Source organism: Phalacrocorax carbo, chromosome 15 (genome assembly GCF_963921805.1).
Source record: "Phalacrocorax carbo chromosome 15, bPhaCar2.1, whole genome shotgun sequence".
Classification (NCBI taxonomy): domain Eukaryota; kingdom Metazoa; phylum Chordata; class Aves; order Suliformes; family Phalacrocoracidae; genus Phalacrocorax; species Phalacrocorax carbo.
This window is the reverse complement of record NC_087527.1, coordinates 12,086,527-12,110,391: the sequence shown is the minus strand read 5'-3', so window position 1 is coordinate 12,110,391 and position 23,865 is coordinate 12,086,527. Positions and strand designations below refer to the sequence as shown.

At 37.4% G+C, this 23,865-nt stretch overlaps 1 protein-coding gene across 1 annotated transcript in view; it reads left to right on the top strand.

Moving 5' to 3' along the window:
* Positions 1-22,973, top strand: part of SLC15A4 (solute carrier family 15 member 4) — a 30,672-nt gene extending 7,699 nt beyond the window's left edge. The window contains exons 2-8 of the mRNA XM_009507959.2: positions 1,060-1,355; positions 2,211-2,379; positions 3,421-3,498; positions 8,166-8,334; positions 12,622-12,777; positions 18,056-18,214; positions 21,581-22,973. Of these exons, the coding sequence (XP_009506254.2) occupies positions 1,060-1,355; positions 2,211-2,379; positions 3,421-3,498; positions 8,166-8,334; positions 12,622-12,777; positions 18,056-18,214; positions 21,581-21,729 (1,176 nt within the window). The 3' untranslated portion in view covers positions 21,730-22,973. The remainder of the gene's footprint in view (positions 1-1,059; positions 1,356-2,210; positions 2,380-3,420; positions 3,499-8,165; positions 8,335-12,621; positions 12,778-18,055; positions 18,215-21,580) is intronic.
* The last annotated feature ends 892 nt before the right edge of the window (positions 22,974-23,865 follow it).

Here is a 23,865-nt window from a genome sequence, read left to right as displayed (position 1 = left end):
GATCTGGCAAACAAGGAAGGGAAACTTGCAATTAGAAATCAAAAATAACTGACTCAGCAAGACGCTGCATGGCACTGACTTGCTAGTCACTGTTAATGGCCTTTCAGTCATAAACGAGTGACAATTTTGGTATTATGAATTCTTCTACAGACTAGTTGATCTTTTTAATGTATTTCAAATTTTAACTTGCGTAATTTCTCTTACATCACATCTTATGAGTGATGCTGGGTTCCTGTGACTTAATTACAAAACACGGGGTGACTTATGGTAGGCAATACAGAATAAAGAGCGATGGTGAAAACTGTACAGAGTAATTCTATAAAGCAGAGATGTCTTTGTTTTCACTGGAGAGACATTGAGAGCTTCAAGCAGAAAAATAGCACAGTGAACAGTGCTGACTTAGTAGAGGGATAAATGTTTACTGGGACCTTGTGATGCCTCAAGCAACCCAAATTTAATTTTCTTTTTTTTTTTTTTTTAAGACCAGAATGACAAGTCTTCAATTTATGTTCTGGTGAGACGCATTAGGACTGTGTTAAAATTTAAATTTGTGCTTTAATTACCTAGTAGTCATTTGAGGGTTAGAAAATGGAATATGGTTAACTGTTCCGTGTATACAGTTGGAAGAAGCAATTGCTGCAACACTGCTAATACATGAATTTTTAGGCAGCTTAAATTTTTTTTTTTAAACTAAAAAAAGATTATTTCAAATTCTGTGGACTATGGAATGTTAATCTGAGTGAGCTTTGTCTATAGAAATGGCCAAATGAGAGACAGTGCAGTAGAAATAACAACAGCCTCTATGGGGAGTCTATGCAGTTTAGTATTGTATGGCTTTTTTTATCCCTATGCTGAACTTCTAGAAGGTCAATGCTCTAATGGGGTAGCTCAGTCAGGTGTCATTTCATCAAATACCATGCTAAGCCCAAAACACTTAAATCATTTCAGTATGACTCTAAATTAAACCTAAACTCTTCAGTGCATTGAACTTGATTGAATTGTAATAAACAGGCTTCATTTTCTTCAGAAATTGAATGACTTGTTTTTAATCTTTTCCAGGTCAAAGATCGGGGTCCAGAAGCCACAAGAAGATTTTTTAATTGGTTTTATTGGAGCATTAATTTGGGAGCTATTCTCTCTCTGGGAGGCATTGCATACATTCAACAGAACGTGAGCTTTGTTATTGGATATAGTATCCCAACAGTTTGCATTGGGATTTCATTCATGGTTTTCTTATGTGGTCAGAGTTTCTTCATCACCAAACCGCCTGATGGTAGTGCCTTCACAGACATGTTTAAAATTCTCGCATATTCGTGTTGCTCAAGAAAGAGACACGTGGAGCGCTCAACTAATAGGTTTGTAGTGAGCTCTTTTGTATAGTCTGAATTCAGTGAACCAGCCTAAGAGTTGTAGCTACTTCAGACTAGCTGGCACTAAGTCACGCTAGAGAACACACTAGAATATGCAGTTTTGCTTTGAGAACTGGAACTGGGAAATTGGAGTCCTGGAGATATTTTCTGGGAGTTCTGGTACAAAAAAAGAGGCACATTTTGAGATCACTGGATCTCTGTGCTGCTGCTTTCGGTTGAATGCTATGTCTTGCCAGTTCAGAGTTTCTGAAAGTGTAACGGAACCCGAGCATGGTGCTTTTAAGCATCAGTTAACTTTCTTCTCTGCTTAGATGTGTTTATGGGATGCTTTTTGATGTGAAAAACACTATAATCTGCATTTAATATTGTAAGTGGCTTGATGGGCAGCCAAAATATTACTGGTTTTTTGCTTTCCAAATGGTTACTCTGCTCTTAAGAGACGCCGATGGCATACCGGTGGGTGAATGTCGTCACTGGTCAGAGGAGATGTCAGGTGCCTCCTCTGCAACGGGCTTTCACGTGTTCAGGTTGCAAAACAATTCAATGAATTAGAATAACTTGTATTTTGTGATACTGTTTCTGAAGTTCTGCATGTTGCAGTGCCGGTTATTTATGTGTGGTGTGGGGAGGATGGGAAATAAGGAAACCTTTATAATGGAGACTCTCAGTTGGTGCTTCCACCTGCTGCTGATCCATTCTGGCCTGGTTGTTTTCCTGTAACTTACACGAGTAATTTATTTTGGAAACGCATGAGCTTTTTTGTAATGAAGTGTCACAAGGTTGCCAATTGTATCAGGTTTTGTTGTTGTTTAACTAAATGTTTCGAATTCTTTTCAAAAGCGAAGGCCAGGGAGTACTTCAGCAACCTCGCAAGCAAAGCCTGTTTGAGATGGCCAAGCTGTCTCGTGGGGGCCCATTCAGAGAAGATAAAGTAGAAGATGTGAAAGCTCTCGTCAAGATTATCCCTGTCTTTTTGGCTTTAATACCTTACTGGACAGTGTATTTTCAAGTGAGTCATTCCAAATGGTTACATTTTTATTTTACATGTCTAGAAAGCATAATTTATAATTTCAGGGCCATAACTTGCTCTTCTCCGGGTTGCATTTGAAAGCTCTCAGGGCACTAGCATTCTGAGCCTATGTTATGAATCTAACTCCTGTCTGAAAATTACCTGCCCCGAGCAGTTACCTGGAAGAAACACACAAAAGCTTTTGGGGTCAAACTGTTCTATAAGGTTTACTTACAGATAGCGTTCAATAGCTGTGATTCTGAACAAGGTGAATATTGAAAAGGATTTTTCAGAACTCTGGTATTGACAGATTGACTTAACACCCATGTGTTCAATACTGTTAACTACTTGTCTTTCACACACCTAGGGTTGCATCTCAGGAATTATTTTAATAATATTAGATTAGCAAAAATAATACTGTGTGATGGTAGCTTCTTCAGAATTTTATAAGCTAGATAAAGTTGTTGTGGAAAGCTGTATTAGCTTACCAGTATGCCAAAGTATCAAATTCCACATCTTTCTGGGGCATCTTTCATAAATATGAAACTTACCCTGAAGTTGAGAGATGAAAAATGGCTACTAAGAATACTTTCAAATAATATTTTGACTTAATAAAGAAGAAAATAAAAATCATTAAATGATCGTTAAAACTAAGAGTTGTACAAATTAACATACCTTAAATATTGCGCTCTGTTTCATCTTGCAGTTGCTTCAGATAGGTCAGGGTAAGTGCTCTAGATTTCATTTTAATTAAGTCCTTTCTGATTCTCCTGTCTTAGTGAGATGAATGGGGATAGCAAATGTGTTTTGGAGGAAAAAATGCAGAAATTGTTTTTAAAGTTGCATGAATGATTGTGGTTTTAGTAAATATGAAGGTAAGGGTTAAAAAAAATCTTGTAATGTTCTAACAGTAATTCTCTTTGTTTTGCTATATTAGCGCTTTACCTTTGGTTTAATCTTTGTTAATTATTGAAAATGGAAAAATATCTTACTCTCAGTACCCTTGTCCAAGTAATCTCAACTCATTTTTCTTAATGCTAGATGCAGACAACATACGTATTGCAAAGTCTCCATCTGAAAATTCCTGAAATATCAAATGACACCAACTCTATTCATACGGTAAGCAGGGCAAAACAAGTGAAAAGTATGTTTTCTTTAGCTGAGATGCAAAATAGGTAAATATTGTATAAAAGTTCCAGGAAGTGAAGGTAGTGACTGCGGGGAATTGATGGCCACAGGCACTGGGCATTTAGAACCGTGACGCATAACGCAGAGATTTTGGCATGCCTACTGGTATATGGCGTTCACACCATCCTGCTTTGAATGTGTTGAGATAACTTTCACTGCCTTAATTAAGACTGTCTATCCTTCAGTGGACAGAGCTTTGAAGAAAGCTTATAAACCTATATGCTCTGGGTTTCCAAAGTTGTAGGTAGGACAGAAGCTTTCCTACAACCTCAGTAGGAATACCCATACTTAACTGAAGCATTAGTATTTGCAAATTTGGAATCTGAGATACGTTTGTAACTTTATACTGCTTAATCAATATTCACTTTACCTTGAATCAGTTTAGCTTGTTGAAGGAAGTTGTTGAATCAATATTTTTCAAGAAAGGCTGGCATCATGTAATTGCAGAAACAGTACTGAGAAGTAAAACCAAAAAGTATGAATGTAAGTTAACAGGCTTACTAAATGTTCTTTTAAAATTAAATTTCTTCTGTTTTATTTAAAATTAATATCAATATGACAGAATGGCTTCAGTCTTTTTTTTTTCATAGATCAAAAATAAAAAATGCTTCTACTTAATTTTTCTTTGAACTTGTGTGAAAACTGAGTTGCTTCTGAATCACAGCTGAAGGCTAAATGGTATTGATACGGGCTAAGACAGACTTCCAAACCAACCAAATGCCAGTTACTTTTACACAGTTAAGAAAACTAAAAGAGTAGGCTAAGGCTTCTTCAGTTAAATGTGTGCCACCCACAAAAGGATCTAAAGCAAATTTCCTAAACCGAGGTCTGATTTTGTGTGGGTTTTTTTGCATAGCTTTTGGGCACGGAAAGCCATTGCCACTTTCACTTCAAGGTTCAGTTTTGTGGTGTTTGAGTTGCATGCTCATTTAAAAATAAGGTGCTTTCTTATTCAAACATTCTAACTAGTCAGAGGCTTCTGGTTTAGTTGCATCAGTTTTAATTGTGGACTACATTCAAGGTGGCTGATTTTTTTTAGCATATACCTCATTCTACTTTAATACAGGTTAGTACATTTAAATTTTGATATGTGACTAATTTTGCTGTTTTCATTGAGCTTTTCACATTTATTTATTGCTTGCATGTGAGAGGGCACTCAGGTTATTTCTGTTACTATGAACCACATGACTGTCTTGTTTGAATGCTGTCATTGTTGGACTAGAGAATTGAATTTTCTTCCTTCTAACAAAGTGCATTCAGGACTTCAGAGTCCCATTGTTAGTCTGAATATTAGAAATAAAACTATTGTCAGTCTGAATATTTATTGTGTAGAAATGAACATGGAGCTTTGGTTATCAAAGTGAGCTTTCCTCACTGCCTTTTTGGGTGTTAAAATTGTTTTCAAGTTGTAAGTAGAGCGTTATGTTTAATTAAATTAATTTTTAAAATAATGTCTGTCTTTTTTTTTTTTTTTTTTTTTTGCAAAAAGACTTTAAAACACCACTCCTGCCACGTAGCCACTTTTTCTAACTTAAAAGTGTGGCTTTAAAAGTTAATTACCTGTTTTTAGTGTTTACTTAAAGTATGCAGAATTTGAGGCAGGAATAATGGAACAATGGTCCTAAACTGTCTTGATACTTCTAAATGATGATTTTTCTGTCTTGCATAACAGTGACTGGCTCCTTTTTCTGCAGTGCATCAGTCGTGGTGGTGTTCTTGTTTTATTTTGAAATACTTTGCTGTGATCTAACAGCAAAAGTCAAATAAGTTAATGTGATTTTTGCTATCTTCCTTGGTACGTGGTCTACCTGAAGGATGCTGGCCTGCAATCTACATTATGTGGGCAGTATCTCTGAAAGCAATTCTGACTCCTTTGGTTTCTCCAAATGGAAGTGATTTGAGGTAATTAAGAAAAGGAGCAGTAATATAACATCTTACATGAGCAGCATTGTACCTCATCAGGTCTAGGTCTTCCTTAAGCTCTTCTAGGCACCTCTGCCCAAATACTAATAAAGACTTATCTTTCTCTTGATACAAAAAGGGTGAAATATGTGTGTGCCCTTTTAATTTGCAGGCTCCTGATAGAGTAGAAAATGGAAAAGCATACATTTTAAACAAAAAAAACCCCAAACCCCAATTAATTGATCATATGAAATCCAGCAGCTCCAGAGGCATTTGTTACTTCTCGTCTTTCTTATCAAATTTAGCAATGACAAAAAATTCCTACATGCCTGACTAATTACACAAATCAGTCCTTGTACAACTGTTACAGGGGTTAATGCTGGTGTGATATTGAAGCAAACAAAAAGGCGCATGGGAGAGGGACGGAAACTGATCGTTTTAAAGTTTTGCTAAATACTTCAAAGTAAGCAAGAATTTGACTAGCTCAGTCAAGTGAAGTCTGTGAAGGTTGGGGAGCAATTATGTAATCCTGTGTATCAAACTGCTGAATATTTTCATAAAACCAAACCAGTTTATTCCATTCTCAAATCCATGGTCTTGAAATGCCTGGAAAACACTAAGGGGAGGTTATGATGGATTCAGTTTTACCATTGTCATCATAAATTCTTGGGGTTGGCAAACTGCGAACGAGACAGCACCTGCCTGGGTTCTTTGGAGAACTGCAATGACAACTGTAGTGCAGAGCAAGAAAGCAATAGCATTTTTAATGACTGTTGTTACAACATGTCTGCCTGCAGAGAGTGCTAACAATGTGCCTCGTACATCAGCTAATGCTAGTTGGAGATCTTGACGAAGCCTAATACAGATATGGCTTGATGTCAAAGACTTTGGTGCTCTTGGCGCAAACTCCTGCTTTGATTATGAAGAAGTAAAGGTTCACGTTTTGCTAACTCTTGGTTTTGCAGTTTGTGATAATCTCAGCCGTACTGGGGTGATTACAACCGATCAGTGAAATAGGGGTCTCGCCCGCAATGAGGAGCGCGCGCCCAACGCGTGAGAGAGGCTGAGGGCTTGGGTTATTGGGCGGGTTGCCGTGGTTGAGATTTGTATCCCTAAGGGAATGTGGTTATCTTCCTGTTACTGTGGCTGTAGCTTTAGACTGTCACAGGCCCCATGGTCGTCCCGGATAATCTCTAGAAAGTATTCATTTATTCTAACCCTGAGTTTCTACACACACAGAAACAGTTCAGGGTCAAAAACTGAACCTGCATCCAAAACATTCCGTTCCAGCAGTGCTTGTATTTTGGGTCAAAGAGTCATTGTGATGCATAGTACAGTATCACACTCTTCTAAATGCAATTTTTAAAAATATCCCCAAACCAGAACATTTTTATACATATTCCTGTACTGTCTTGGTTTGTTAGCCCAAACAGATGCTGAATATTATTAAGCTTGGTAGAAATTGTCTCATTCATGTAGACAGGAATCTTATTGTCAGTTACTGAATCTTGGAAGTAAGAAAGGATGCGTGTATTGCATAATACTCTTTGTTCATTTGATAAGTGTAATTTAATTTTAATTGGATTTTGTATTACATTAGTAAAACTCTGTTTCAACTGTTCTGTGGCATGTTTCTGAAAGTTCAAAGCCTAATAATAGAAGGTCTACAAAACCTGGCTGTTAAATATTTTTAATGACTGAAGTAGGAAAAAATTTTAATTCTGTTACACCAGAGTATATCACTGGAAGCGCAATAGTAGGGACTATTTAATTGCACTAAATCACTTCCTGACCTCAGTGTCATTAATATTAGACTTCAAATGCTTTTAAAAATGTGTCTTGGGATGTACTCATTTAAACAATCTGCACAATTTTCGTTACTGGATTTGAGTGGCATAATCAATCATTCCTCAGACAAGTGTTCTATGACTAAAAAAACCTTAAAAGCAGATCAGCTCCCAAAGGGCAGTGATTTTTTCCATTAAACCTATTTCAGGATGTATGCAGAAAAACTCAGATGTTGCAGTAATGCTAATGGCCATCTCATATTTCAACAGGAATTAATATAGTTTTAGATAGTAAACTTTTGTTTTAACAAAACTTAAATCAGAGTAAGGATCTAAACTACGAGCCCTCTGAAACTTAGAAATCTTTTAAAAAAAAACCTCCTTGGCAAAACATCTTTGAGCTCTACATTTTGTATTCTCGGAGTACTCTCTTCATCTGCCCAGTAATTTCTTATTCCTCATTTTCCTTGGAACTATGTGCAGTATTATCCGCTTTTGTGGAAAGAACGTTTTTGCTCTGAACAAACACTTGAGGTTCTTCAGTTCTAGGAGAAAGCACCTACACCCCAGGCCCACCCTCCCAAAAAACCCCAACCACCACCTCAGCATAGCTGGAGATGCATCTTGAAAGTGAGAATTTGCAACACTCTTGGAGTTGCCATGGTGAGGAACCATTTGTGTTTCTGAGCTAACAGAACTATGAACTGCCAAATGGAAACCTGAATAGCGGAGTGTTTGTTTTCTTCAGCTTTTACACACTCTTATTTTTCTTCTCCCAGCGTCTATCAGTGCACTGTGGTTTGTTTTGGATCTCAGTGTTTCGTGGAAGAATATTTTTCCTTTGTTAAATAATAATAAAAATCAACCCTTAAGTATGAAATTGCTAACTTAAGTCATCTATCCTTTCAGTTTCCAGCAGCCTGGTTGACTATGTTTGATGCAGTGCTTATTCTGATCCTAATACCTTTAAAAGATAAATTGGTGGACCCCATTCTAAAGAGGAATGGCTTGCTCCCATCCTCACTGAAGAGGATTGCAGTTGGAATGTTCTTTGTAATGTGTTCTGCGTTTGCTGCAGGTAAGAACAACTTTGAGAGCTACATCTATAGCTATTTATTCAGCTACTTGCAGCAGCATTTTTAAAAATCCTTCGTGAATCTGTAATTCAAGATTATGCAGCAGTTGTTTTCATGGGACAGTTAGAATGCAACTGCATGGACGCATTTCCCACAATGAAGGAGATTTTATTCAAAACTTACTGAACTGTTTTGAATGTTTGCAATAAACTTTGGACCATTTTTCCTGCCTCAAATATACTTCAGGTATACCTTTTAAAACCAACTTGTTAGTTAAGGTTTTCACATACAGTGTTACTTTCTAGTACACTTGGTAGAGGAGAACTATTTGTTTTCTGACTATATTTCTCAGCAAATACCTTAGCGTCATGATCAGGGTTTGGGTTGCCTGAACAAAGTGTCCAGCATTTGGATATAAGGCCGTTAGTCCTCCTAAAATAAGCGTGATGCTAATGTGGAAGTCCATCTTGTCTGATTTATTAACCGTTTGTCTTGAAGTTGAAAATTTTTTTATCCTGAAAAACAAAATAGTTCAGAAATAAGTATGTTCCTTCATATAGTTGGACTTCCAAGTATTAAAAAAGTGAAATTTTACCTAAAACTCTTTCCTTTATCTGAAATAATAAAGTTAGGTTATGGCTGAACAAGAGTTTCCTCCTGCTTTGGTTTTTTTCTCCCCTGCCTTAATGTTCCCTAATGTTTGGGAATTACTGTAGTGTAAAATAGCTTAGCCATAGCATGAAAGGAAAAAGATGGCAACTCTGCTCGAACGATAAATCAGCTGCCTTTGAGATGATTTAAAGTTGTTAAGCACTGCTGATGTGGAACTGAACATCTCTGAGCAATGCTTCATAGAACCTATAGCCTTCACCTAGTATCACTGTAATGAACATATTGATAAAGCATTATAGCATTAAATAAATTCATTTCAGCACTTGTAATCTCCTATATTTTAGAGGGAAGGACACTTTATACGGCTATTAAGATTTCTCTCAATGAGAGAGATAATTACCTTATTAGGCCAAGGTCACTTTGTATGTGGGCAAGGAAAGTTCTTAAAGCAAAGTCATTTAAACTTAAAATAGGAATGTTTCTCTTATTCCATGTTACTTAGGACACTGCTACCAGCAAAAGAAGATGATGATGTAAAACACTTAAATGTCAGCTCTTTAAATAGAACCTACTGGCTCACAAAAACAGCAATATATGTCTTTATTAGTACTGGGGGAAAAAAGCATATCGAGCTATGATAGCTGAGTTGGGAATGGTTTCATATAGCAGAATTCTTAAACATTTCAGATGCTTCTTTGTTTGCTGTTCACCTACAAATGTAATGCATGCTTTTTGTTGGTTTGATCCTCCCCTAACTCTTCCACAGAAGAAACTGAGAAGGGGAATTCTTTGGGTGGGTATCTGCAATCTGGTTGGAAAGTTTAACCTTTTGGAGTAACTTAACATCCCTTAATCATGACATGAATTTAGGAGCTTCAGTTATGACAAATTTGGGGCAGAGGAAACTCTGTTTATTTCTAGCAGGTGGGAAAGCTTCGGTTGGTTTTTGTGCTCCGTAAAATTTTTATTTTCTCATTAAATGATATTTATAGAAGCCATATTTTAATATTATTAAAATACAACATTATTTCCATCCATTTCTGTCTTAGAGAGAGATACTGTTTAAAATCTTAAAATGTATGAAGATGTTAATATCGTAACTTGCAATGTTGGAAGTATCTTAATGATTTCTTTGTGCCATATGTCCATTTTAACTTACTTACCTAACCGACATTAATTCTGGACACTACTTAGGCTGCCTAATAGATTATTTAGATTATTTTAAATACCTTATAAACTATGTGAGAGTACAACTGATTAGATTTAATGAACATCTGCTGTGCTTCATGCATTTTATCGTAAATTCTGAGTAGCGGTATTTAAGGTTATTCAACTGGAAAATCTACTTCATTTATAGAGTTTAAACGATTATAGCAAGAACTTAAGATTCTTTTAACTACTAAAACTGTAAGATTAAACTTGAAGGTTGTCTATCAAAGTCCAAAAGAATCAATAGATTGTAGATTCTGAAGTACCTGGCTTTGAAGATAAATTTATGGCAAAGTTTGGTATCCGGTAGTTATGCTCCTCTGTGGCTAAATGCCTCCTCAGTCTGCTTATATTGTGAAGAGTATCAAACACATTAAGGATCACTAGATGTTTTGAGGTGCAGTAATCTGGTTTTGAATGTATATGAATGAAATGATGGCTGAGTTCTTAGCTGACTGTTCTGCTTTGTTTACATTTTCATTAAGTTCCACTCTAAAATGTTTGTCAGCTATATTAAAACAAAAACATTGAGAAATCCAGCTTTATTTTAATTACATCAGCTTTTCATAGTTCAGAGAGCAGTGAGGTGGCTGAAGAGCTAAAGAAATATACTTAAAATGGGTAAGTGGTCACCTAAAAAGACATGTGGAAGGTAGAGAAAATGTGGTGGCCTGGCACTAAGAGGTACTAAGTTCAGAACAGTCTTTACCTCATAAACAGGTGTTTTTAAGGAAAACACTCTTCTTAGGAAACATTTTGGGGCCTTGAGGTAGTATTTAAACAAGCTTGAGTAATTCTAACTTTTCCCCCTCTACAACTCATCTGTCTCAGAAGATTAAACTGTAGAGCTGTTGCGAGATTTCATACTTGAGTAGATTCTGAAATGCTATGAATGAGTAAACATGGGTTATACAAATGCAGCTTTCCATCCTTTTCAAAGTACTCCGTAAGTCACTTGTTAATGTGTGCTGCCTCCGCCTCGTTGTCAGAGCTCTAGCTCTAACGCCCTACTGTGATGAAATAGGATGTTACTCTTAAACATGTTATTTCTAGAACTTCTTGTTTAGTCATGGCCTCACCTACAGACTATATAGGGGAACTACAGGGAGCTTTCCTCATGCTTTCTTCCCAGCTTGGGTCTCTTGCCATGACCAGGACTAGTAAGAAACTGCATGTTGTGGGTATGAGGTGGTTTTGGCAAACATCAGCCCTTTCCCTTGGAACACCACTTAGCAGAGAGATGGTGACCTGGTTGGCCCCCTCGAGATTTGTATGTCACAAATTTGGGAAGAAACGGGAAAGCAGATATTGTATCGCATCAGAAATTGCTTGTGCTTGTTTGTATGAAAAGTGGTGTCAATAACTTCAGTCAACATCATATTGAATGTCGTCCTTTGGCTGCCTCTGGGAAAGAAAAGGCTAGAAGTGTGGAAGCAGATCTAATCACTTGTACATGGTATGATATCCATGAAGCATCGCATCTGCCACCTAAGCCTTGTGCAATTTTTTTTTTTGTAACAGGAGTGATATTTTGTGCCCCAAGATTAGGTCAGATCTTGGCTCAGTAAGTAGAAAGAGACTGAAACTGGCAGGCACTAAGTGGGAGGCCATGTGTATGTAACGTATATTATAGGAAGTAATGTCATTGACTCAGCCTTGCTCCTCTGAATTGGTGATGAATAAATTCACCTTATTTCCAAGGATATTCAGGGTTCTTTTATTGAAGCCCTCTCTGGGTGAAGCAGGGAGTTGTATTAACTGTGAGCTATTCTGTGCATTTTATGTAACAGTGAGGCAAATCCTTTAATCTGGGCAACTTCAACAAAAACCCTACAGCATTATTTGATGTGCACTTTCTACTCTAAACTGTTGTGTTGAGCAAGCTAAAAATTGTTATATTTTACACTATTGTGTATTTTTCATTCTACATGAAGTGCTTTCTATGCAGCGTATTGCTTTTAAATCAAGCTGTAATGAGCTTTTGGATCTCTTGGGATGATAAGTGTCATAGAAATGTCATGATTATATTCATAGAGGGTTATCATAGTTCTGCAGGACTAGTGTAGCCATTTCAATAAGCAAAATGGTTTCTACTTCATTAATACTGTGGTGGCAGATGCAATGGTTCAATACTGCAAAGTAGTAGTTTGTGAAAATGAGATTGTTTTTTAAAAACCAACATAGTTTGTATGAGAAAGTTCTCAGCTAACCCTGGAAAAGGGTTAAGTATTTGTGTAATATTGCTACTGAATATGATCACTAATTCTGTGGCGGAGCAACTGTACGTCTTGAAATAGCAATAGCAAAAGTAGTCTGAAATGCTTTATGTTAGGAAATAAGGAAATACATATTCCCGTTTTATAATTTGGAATTGCAGTGCAGGACTGAATCATAATTTAATTCTCAATATGAAGAAACAGTGTTTGCATCCTAGGTCAATCTTTCTTTTCCTTCCCCCTTCCATGTAGGAATTCTGGAAAGCAACAGACTGAAAATTGTAAAGGTTAAAACAATTAATCAGACAATTGGAAATGTTACATACCATGCTGCAGATTTGCCAATATGGTGGCAGATTCCTCAATATGTGCTGATTGGATTCAGTGAAATATTTGCAAGTATAGCAGGTAAGAGTCTGTGTGTGTTTTAAATCTGCTTTCTTATCTATCGTAAATGATGGATTCTTAGAAAAGGAATATTTACTTCTCAAATCATTATAAATAAGCTCTAATGTTCCCAAATACAATATTAAACAACATAACTTAGTATAAGTGGCAAAGCACACAACTGTGGTTCACATTTGGAAATTGGCTATATACGAATATGTTTTCAAGATGGAATTTCAAGCATACCAATATTTAAATATTTGCGTGTCCTCCAGTTAGCATTGAATATTTGCAAGCTCTAATGGAAAACAATGTACTCTTTCAGTATTGTATTTTAAAGAATAGTTTTAATGCAGTATTGTTTCCTCTGAATATTCCTCTGTGTTGCAAACAAAATTTGTGCTTTGTAATTTTTTTGGCTTAAAAACTGAGATCACGGTTTAGAAAGTCAATTAGTAAATGGAAAGCCCTTTCTGAGGGAAAAGGGAGAAGTAAACCATCTAGAAAGATTTATCACCAGTTTAAATTCGTGTTACTTGAGTTTTTACATCTCTGAAATAAGAAAAGTTATGTGACATTCAAACTAAACTAGGGTATTTTTGTGAATATGAATAAAGAAGCAGCTTTTTAAATACAGTTTTATCTGCTTTATTTATAGATCAGATTTTCTGTAGTTGTTTTAGTACTTCAATGGGGTACTAGACAAACTGAAACACTGTTGAAATCTTGCTTCTCTTGAAAAATGCAAGAGATCTGAAATTTCTTAATACCGTTCTGTGTGATGTAGTGGACAGCTGTGTGATCATATTGATTTTTTTAAGCTGAAAGTGAAGTGGGAGGAGAGGGTGAATAGGACTATAAAATCTTATTTTCTGGTCTGTTTCCTGTACATGCAGGGCTCATTAGCAGGAAGAAAGCACAGGCAATTTCTCTGTTGTCACTGCGGTATGCCTAACACTGGTTTACTATGATTAAACAAGTGAAATGCTGTTGTAAATCTCTTAGCACAGTGTTTACATATCTAGCGCTTGGGAGCGATGCTTAGCTACCAGTAACTGAAACCTTTCATGGTCGTAGAAGTAGCTGTTCTGATACTACTGAAATCAAATTGCAGAGCTACCTGATGTAATATATTGGAACCCCTCCAGTGGCTTGATTTAATAATCATATAGTACTTGCTTAACTATAGTTACTTATTAATGCGTTGAAATACCGTTTCAGAATACTCAACTTCAAAGATCATCCATTCAAACCGGCATTACATATAGCTTTTTCTTCGATTCCGTATGACAGAATTTCCTGATTTCATTTCCCCTGTAGGAGGTTACTTTCATTCCTCATGCTGGGCAAGCACAGTGGGTTAAAATGAGATTCTCTAATTCTGTAAGATCTTGCTGGCGGTAGCCCCAGCTGTCACATGGCCCATTTGTTCCCCTCTTAGTGGAACTGAGAACTTCTGCTCCATCAGGTTTCTGGTTACACGTGTTCTACTGTCATCACAGTTGTTAGGAAATAAAACAAGGTAGTTGGATTGCTTGGCGAGTAGAAAAAAATGTGGGGTTTGGGTGGTTTGGGGTTCCCCCCCCCCCCCCCCATATCTGCTCATTTGCTTTTGTTCCAGCTGGGAATTCACGTTACTGGAAGAGTTAGACAGATCCATCACGTGTTAAACTCTACCTTAGTTATTTCGTATGTTGGAGGAATTCTTTTTAGATATGGCTTTGTCTGGTGTGTATTTATAGTTTTGCGGAATGAATTCAAATGCACCCCTAGTGTGTTCTTTCCGTCCTGGTACGTGGTTGGCTGATGTCTCTCACCAGGTTGTTGCTGGGAGTGTCCCATTTGCAATGTGAACGCAGGGTCCTCCAACAAACAGCTCTATGCATGCACGGCATGTACCTGGAAACCAGCACCTAGCACAAACAGACGTAAGGTCCTACTGGATCGTACCAGCTGAGATCCTAGTTCTTCACTTTCCGTACTGCAGCAGTCAGTGTTGTAGTGCGCCTGCAAGTGCCGAATGGCTGAAGGTCTGAGGTCACTGGTATCTGATGAGGGTCCCATTCCCCCCAGGAGATGTATAGGCAAGTCCTTGAACTAATTTGTTTCAATTAACAACTAGTAAGATGTGGGGAGAGTTCATTATCTTTAAAGCACACTAAGACTCAAGATGCTAAACACTTTAGATTCTTAAATGGAAAGTGCTTTAGCTGTGCAAGCAATATTCATCCTTTGCTAGAGCATGTATCTGCGCAGTCATATGCTGCCCTGTATTACATTACACTTCATTATGGGTGAACAGTCGCCGTCACAAGTCCTAACACACGAAAATCTGATGATGGAAGTCTTATTTAATTGAGTTACTTATTAAAACTAAGTCTGTATTTAGCATTTTTATCAAAATAGTAAAATGAATTACTTACCATTAGTTACAGCTTAGGGATTGTGCCAATTAAATCTGAACTCAAACAGGTGACTGACTTACCAGAAATACAAAAGTTCGTGCAAAAATAAATACATTTCTTCCCTCTTACACATTCTTGTTTCTCTGTCAGTCACTGTCCCTCGTTTATAGGTGTTTGCAAGGAAACAAACCTAGCTGCATCTTGTGGAAAGGTCAAGGACTTGATGCATTCTCTTTTTGTTGAACTCCAAACTGAGGGTTGGTTTTTTCAACTGCTTTAGTGGACTTCTTCGTGAGAAGTAAAGCCTTTCAGGCTCACGCTATTCTTATGTGAATGCCCTGCTGTTCTGCACTTTTGGGTCTGTACCAACAGCTTTACAACTTCAAAAGTTGTTGGTGCAACGTGCAAATGCTTCTTTGAACCAGAAATTCTATGCAGATTTTAATTGCTTTGTCTATTACGCTGTCATTTGATTTGCTTTACAAAGCTTTTTTTTCCTGCCTTCTGATTGATTGTTATCTAAACTGAATTCTTAGTATCTTTAAGAAGGCCTCTCAAGACTTAATAGAGTGTACTTTACCAATTTGATACTAAAAGTTGATCAAGGCATTTATTGTGCTATGAAATTTAGCTTTAAAATAAGCAAAAGTGTTAATGGTTACAAAACTATAGTGGTTTGGAAATGTTTATTGTGAACAAAATGGGACTAAATATCATAAGAGCAGAAACATAAGTTTGGTTTTTTTTTGTTTACTGTAAAACTAAGCACATTCTTATTAAGCCACATTAGTTACACTTGAGGTACCTTCACAAAGATGACACACATTGTATTAATCTTTTGTATTATTCTGTCAATCCTCTTAAAGCACCCTTATTTAACTGGGAATCGTAATCTCACATGACAACAGCAACTAGAGGGTTTAATTTCAAAACCGCTTGTTTGAGGTAGCATGAAATTGTTATCAATGGCTGCCAGCAGGCAAAATATCTCTGAAGGCAAAGAAAAGATTTTATATCCTTTATGCCAGATTAAATATTAGGGTTGCTGGAAACATTATTCAAGCTTAGAAACGTGCCTTATTTTGTTGCAAAAAGTGCATAGTGGTATATCTGTTTTTGTTTTGAGCCTTAAGATCTTTTTCCAGCAGTTACACTGGCATCCAGTATATCTGTAAAATGAACAGAGAAGAAACGGGCGAGATCCTTTCTTGTGATATACTTGAGCGTAACTTGTACAGAACGTACAAAAGCCTAGTGACCACAATGTGACTGATACTCTGGAGACGTGGGGCAGCTGTGGTAAAAAACAAGCTACTGTATCCCAAGAGTAGTCTACTTTTTTTTAACTCTTTAAGTGAGATTGGCGAAATCAATACTCCTTGAAAAATCTGAATTGTTAAATTAGTGGCAAAGGCTAGAAAAAGAATTTGATTTTTAAATTCTCAAAATAAATATAAATTTGCCCCCACCCCCCCTCCCCTGTTTGCAGATGTGTCTCCATCTCTAGCGATTCTCCCGCTACGGCTGAATTTACAGGAACCCACACAGCTGAGTTGCACGAAGAATGTTTCAGTTCCCTTCTAGAAGCACAGACAAGTTGCTGTTGGCCCACTCTAACGTGCTTTGCAAAGGAAAAGAGAAGCAGTGTGTTGGTAATCAGAGGTCTCTCAGGTGGCAGTGCAGGATGCTGTGAGATCGGTCAGAACATACAGTTCTGTTTCTCTTACAAGAACAAAGTTCCTCCCTCACAACAGGCAAATTGACCTACGTGGCTTGAAGTGTTAAGCCTTGTCTTGAAAAGAAATGCCAGTGTATTTCTATTAAACTCTGTCTGGAGTAGCAAAAGTCAAATACTAGTAATGGTGAAAATAAAGCATGCCTTTATTATGCAGGACATAAGGTTTGTGACATTCTCAGGTCTATAATGCTCTCTTTGGCAAGAAAAATATTAGAAGAGGTAGCATTAATTTTCAGTATAAAGCAGACTGTTTTGAAACAAGTATTTCACCTGTCAGAGAGAAAGCTCTGCAAAGAAAGTGTTTGACTGTTTCTTGTGACTAATCCCATTTGGTTTTTGACAGCAGTATTATTCTAAAAAGGAGACTTAATCATGGGCATTAGTCTTTGCAAGGCAGAGCCTAACCCAGTGTGTTCTGTTGGTACTAAACTTCAGTGGCACAGACTGATGTCACCGGTATCTTTTCTTGGTTTTTTTGGTAGACATTTGAGTAAGGATAGTTTAAAGTTGAAGCCCCATTTCTGCAAGCCTTAAAAAGAATAGGCCAGCAAGCAATGAGCGTGGAGAATTCTAGATCAAAATTGAATTACAACTAATTACTACCTTTCCACCTACAATTAATTTATCTGCACATTCAGAGATGCAGACACTGAGTCTGAGAAATAAATATTAATGGTCAATGCAAGAGTGACCTTCAGTTCCCAAGTACTTTGCTCTCGGTAGGAAATGCCGCGTGCTTTGTAAATACTGCACAACATACATGCGATACAGAAACAAGTGAAATGGGGAACCTAGAACTTGCCAGGTTAGAGCTAGTTTAATAAATTTCTTTGAGAATAATTTTAGATGGAAAAACAAATATGCCGCCTCAGAAGATTTCTTGATTTTACACATGTAATATTAATAAGACCGAGGTGCGTGTCTCAAATGTTGTCCATGTAATGGGTTAACAGGGTCGGTCCATAAAGTGATTAGAGGGAACTGGGAACCGACAGGGATTCACAGCTCAGTTCCCTGTCTCCTGAAATCCAAAGCTAGTTTTAGGTCTTTAACATACCAGAAGTAGTATTCATCTGTAACTCCTGTAAGATGAAACTAGAATGAACTACTATTGTTTCTTCCAATAGCTTTTTTTTTTTTTTATCTTTTAATACAGGTCTAGAATTTGCATATTCAGCTGCTCCCAAATCTATGCAGAGTGCTATTATGGGTCTGTTCTTTTTCTTTTCGGGGATTGGATCGTTTGTTGGCTCTGGATTGTTGGCACTGGTGTCTATGAAAGAAATTGGCTGGATGAGTAATCACACGGATTTTGGTAAGTTATTTTCAGCATATTCGTAGTCTGTAAGGTAGAAGGCTTCCTTCAGAAGCAGTTAAACATCAAAGCTGTGGAACTGTTGAGTCTTAGCAGTTATTATTTTAAAAATATAAATTTGTCTACTGTTAAAGACAAAGTTTCGTCTTGCATGTAAGTATGAAGTAATGTGACTCTGCAGAATGATACATCGCCCTTGTGAAAGCACGGGGAACACACACATAGTATTTTGCCTCTGTGAGGCCTGTCAGTTACCTGCACAGCTGGTACTGCATTTCATCACTAGAAATTACTTATAAAATTTTGTATTTTGTTAAAAAATACTTAAATAATGTGTGGAAGAAGAATATATTTGGTATAAAGTACTGAAATGACTTTCTGTGGTTATGGGGAGTAAAATGTACCCATTCCTCTCTTAGTGATTATTCAGCTTCCTAGTTTCAAGAGCCTTCATCGAAATTACCACGAGTTAATTTTACATGTCTGTCTGCTAGCTATTTATACTTTTAAAAAAGCCCAATGTATCGTCTGCTTTGTATTGCCAGTTGAAGTTAAAAATAACTATTGGCACCAGTAGGTGGCACCTTGGGAATTTCAGAAAACCAAACCGTCATCAATGGGCTAATTAGTTCCAACTGAAGGAGTGCGAGAAGTTCTTAAAACGTATGCTAGACCTACCGTGTATACATGGCTTAAAAGTGCAGCCTAAACCTACTTTAAATTTGGTAGGAGAGAATTTGCCATTTAAGCTTGATTTGCATGCTCCCAAAAAGTCACGTTGTCTGGAACGGTACCTGCGCCACAAGTTGTCAGCTTTGGTTTACAAGTTGTTCTTTAAAAAACTGCAAAAGATGACAAGGGGCCTTAACTTTATGGAATTGTCCTCACCACATGAAAATCTAATCGCACTGAGACTTCCCCCCCCTCCCGGTCAATTTCAAAATTAGAAGAGCATCTTTTTCTGCGATTCTATGTAGAGATAATTCTGCTGATAGGGTCTCAATAGGAGCATAATAATGTCATACAAAATAATATATGTGATACTTGATGGTGCTTTGCAAGCCTCTTGCCTTTGTTTTCTAAAGCAGCCTAAGAGAAGGCAGGGCCTAATATTCTCCCTGTAAAATATTTAGGTTGTGCTAAATATATCCAGAGTTGGCTAGAGCTGTGAGATGTTACCTTTCGTGACTCATTGGTCATCTGTTTTGAATAAGCTACTCAGCTCAGTGGATTGTCCTTTGGACAGCTCTCAGAACTGGTATTTCTACCTTTCTTAGTCTAAAGACTTGATATACAGTCGCCTCCTCAGCAGCTATACGTCTGGCTCAAGGTTGAAGTGCTCAGTGGGTGATTTTGATTTGTAGCACCCACAGTAACTACTGTTCTAACTGTTTATAACTCAATTTTCATGTGGTATAGCATTATTGAAAGTTATCAAAGTCACATCTAAAATTTACTTAGGTCTTCCAGGGTAGGAATTGTAAGGAGTCGTCTTTATGAATTAATGACTTCTGAATTTTTCATTTGATGCTGTATAATAACTGTAAGCATGTGCACCAAGTTTCTGCTATTTATGCTAACTCATGATATCATTTGAGGTAACTGACTGCCTCCAGAAACTACTGAGAAAGTTCACTCTCTGCTGGCACTTCAGTGTTGATTGCTGCCATTGAAATGACTGTTATTTCTCTGACAAAAACTGAGATTTCATGGGTTTAATATCCCATCTCATAAAGGATAATTACTACTCTTTAAACACGTCTGCTCTTGAAATGGAGATTCACATGTATATTGTGTTTTAAATGTCAAGGAAAGACTCAGTTTAATTTTATTGCATCTTATTATAAGTTCATTTAATTGAATCTTAAGTTTCAGTAATTAAAGTAATTTAATCAGAGCATTTATAGGCATGCTGCATGAACAGCTTGTGAGGATCGATGTATACGTCACTATTTTTACTCTCTCTAACCTTTTTGATAATCATAACAGTCCCATTGGCTGTGGCTCATGTGGCATGTTGGAAATGAGCCACAATATATTGTTCTTGGAAGTACAGCAATAGTTAGTGCACATTTCTTAATAGAGGAATAATGTTTTAGCAATCAGCTTTCTTAATTTAACATTATTTGAGGTGGTACAAATCACTAATTTACAACAACTTTGAGGGAGTGTTAAAGGTGAACTGAACCCAAAAGAAACCATGTGTGGTTTCATGAATTCTAAACTTTGTTTCAAAAGAAGGCTGAGAGAAAATCTCAGTAATTGCTTTCTTTATATCTACAGATTTGCCAAACTTTTTCCTTAATAGCATTCACTTTTTATTCTTTTTATTTTATCTTTGATTTAGCAGAGAAGGCCTCCCGATGCAGAGAGACCATGTAACATATAACCATATAACATTAAGCAGGGCTGAAAAGGCTGCTGGAGGGGACTTTCTAGTATATACAGTACAAAAATAATCATACTTTTACCTGTTTCAATTAAGTTGTAAAATGTAAAAGACACTTTTTTTTTTCCCTTGACTAAAGCCTTATCACTTCACTCTATTCTCCAGGCTCCTTCAAAGCATATCTACTGAAGATGGTAAAGGCTTTAAGTTATTAGCCTCTATGAGTGTAGCTTTGCTTCCATCTTGAACGCTGCATTCCACTGGGAGCTGTTTCTGAACAGTCCAGGCCTTTATTGCAGAAATTTCTTTTTCAAGCCCATTTAGTGGCCACAGCACAGCGATGTTTTCTTTTTTTGCTTTTGAAATGAGTTGTCTCCTCAAAAACTGAGAAGTGATCTCTATTACTTACATTATGAAGAAAGTAAATCATATATGGAAATACACACCGACATTTCTAGCTGTTTTATCTGAGGTCAGCAAAGCATTGCAATTTTGCATTATAGCAACCAGACTTAAGAAAAAAAAACCAAAGGGGGGAGGGGAGCAGAGGGGGGCGGAAGATTGCTAGCCTGTTAGCCTCTTAAAATTGCTTTGACTTTCATGAAACATGCCCACTGCTATAAGTGTGTGGTCTTTGCACAAAGCTCTTACAGTGGTAGGAGGAGCTTCCGGCAATTTTTTATAACTAAGAAATCCTGCGGTAACTGCGCCTCAGCTTCTTCAGGGACGTGACTTGGTTTAAGTCACTGAAGCACAAAAGAAAGCGATCCTTGTACTGTGCGCAGCTTCCCTGGAAGTTCCGTTTTTTGCTCTGGATAACTAAAGACAAAACCATGCTGTCGGATGGAAGTGTGATTTGGTTCGGTTTTGCCCGTGTTTTGCAGAAAAGTCTGCACTGCTTTAAGCTTGAAGGGATTGACATTGCTATTTGTATATTGATTTATTAATGGTGGTTTTTTCTCCCTAATTCTTTCTAGGTAATATTAACGGCTGCCAATTAAACTATTATTTTTTTTTGCTGGCTGCTATCCAAGGAGCAACCCTCTTGCTTTTCCTTATTGTTTCTGTGAAATACGATCATCAAAAATCGAAGATAAATGAAGTGGCAGCCAACGGGCGGATCTGATACCTGTTACAGAGCAGCCTTTGTTAGAGCAGCACGCAATGAAGTGGCAGCGCACCCTGACTCCGCGAGATCTTACGTTTTCTCCAGCGAGACTCTCACTAGACTTGCATGTTACAAGAGCTCTCGCCCCTGCCCCCTCTCGTGTAACGTAGGTAAGTGCCTTATGTTGGCGGGGCTCATTTCTTGCACTACGTCCAGGCGGAGGACAAACACAAATCTCGGAAGTGTGTTAACTCTAGGCATTCAAGTTGCTCTTTGTTAATAATCGTGAGATGTTTACTGAACTCTTGAAAGTTGGGACACTTACGCTTGGAAATTGAGAATGAGTCACACGTGACCCGGCTTGTTCCTGACTGAAGAACTCTGCTTAGTGAAGAACAGTGGATCTAGGGACACACTCGACAGTCTCAAGCCTACCCTGAGGACACCAGAAGGAAAACGTTTCACAGAAGCCTCAAGTAATGGTTACAAGAATGAAATTTTCGATCCTGAGAGTCATTTCTGGGGGAGAAACAGGGGCAAATTAAACTGCAGATTAGCTGAGATGAAAAAGAAATGTAGTTTTATAACTGACCTTGCGCCAGCAGTGTCTCAAGGATTTAAGTCCAGACTTGCAGTCAGGATTATCCAATCCTGAAGACTGCGTTACATGTCACAGTAGCTTGTCATGTAGCTGCTGTAAGTTTTGGTGCGCAATAAACACTTATTGGGACTGAAATTGTTTTACTTCAGAATTGTTTTTATTTTTTAATCTGCATTAGATGTATTAGGGCAATATGGAAACTTCCACCTTTTGACAAAGCACTGTTCAGTCTAATGCTGTTACTTCCCTGAGGAATGTTCTAAATATTTGCAGAAAGAGAACTGAGGTTGAATTCTCAGACGATGAATGCGCAATAACAATTTAGAAGCCTTTCAGCGAGTTCCTTCAGTCTTGTGTCTTACTTCTAGCTAACATGCTACAGGGTTTGTATCTTTCAGTGACACATTCCTATAGCAGAGCAAATGGTTTTATGTTCAGCCTCTTGAATTTTAACGATTCTAACAACTGTATTTAAGATTGTGCCCAAACTGGTATGGAAGATGCAAGGAATTTTGCAGAAAGAAAATTAAAAACTCAACTTTTTATGTGTTGAATTTTTATAGTTTCCTTTGTCTGCATTTACGTTGTTAAAATGTCCTTCTTTTGTACATGGACATCTTTTTAATGAGTTTACAAAATAAAATGAACTTCCATGCTGTGACTTTCCACCCTTTGTTTCTAGGTGAATAACATTATACTACAAATATTTTGTTCTTAAGCCTTTATTTTCTAAATATACAGTGGAATTCTATTAGGTCTGTAAATGTACACTGGCATCCTATTAGTTTTGCCAGAGACTATCGCAGTAAGCAAGCTGTCCTGTCTTTGCCAAGATAAATCAGTGGAGATGCTTCAGTTATTGCATTACTTAGTGTGACACGGAATTGGAATAACTACAGACAATAAGGAAGCAACACCTCGTATGCGGACAAGCTAGTTTCCCTTTCTAACTTTGTTTTAAAAGCTCCACGTGCCATGTGTCTGGAATATCTTATTTACAACCAGCTAAAAAGACCTAATATGAAGATGGTATGAGCTGCACAAGGAGCATACAGGGACCAAGTAATTTCTTTCCTGAATTGCAGACTGGTTTAGTCACAGGCTTCCGATACGGGGATGCATCTGTGGTGTTTTATGTTTACTGCATTAATTTCCCAAGCATATATAATCACAGGAGAGACCTGGCTTGTACCCACTGAGCAGCATTCTACTAGACTTTTAAAGATTTTGCTTTTAGAAGTGTTCCTCCTTCTGAAGGACTAGCTATTCTCAGAACCTCCAAGACAAGCGTTGCTTCTCGTGATAGATGTCATCAGCTTTGGTGTCTCTATACTTAACCCTTTTCCTGTAAGTGAACTTCATTAAGGTCACTATTTTTTCCCAAAGATCTGAAATTTTTCAACAGAATTCATAAATTTCCCATCTGACATGGGTCTGACGATGACAGTGAAAACTGAGGTTAATGAAGAATGAAGAGTCATCTGCAGATTACCAAAGAAACTGGGTATCTAACAGTACCCGTGACAGTCCGTGTAGGCGAGCTTTACTGAAAC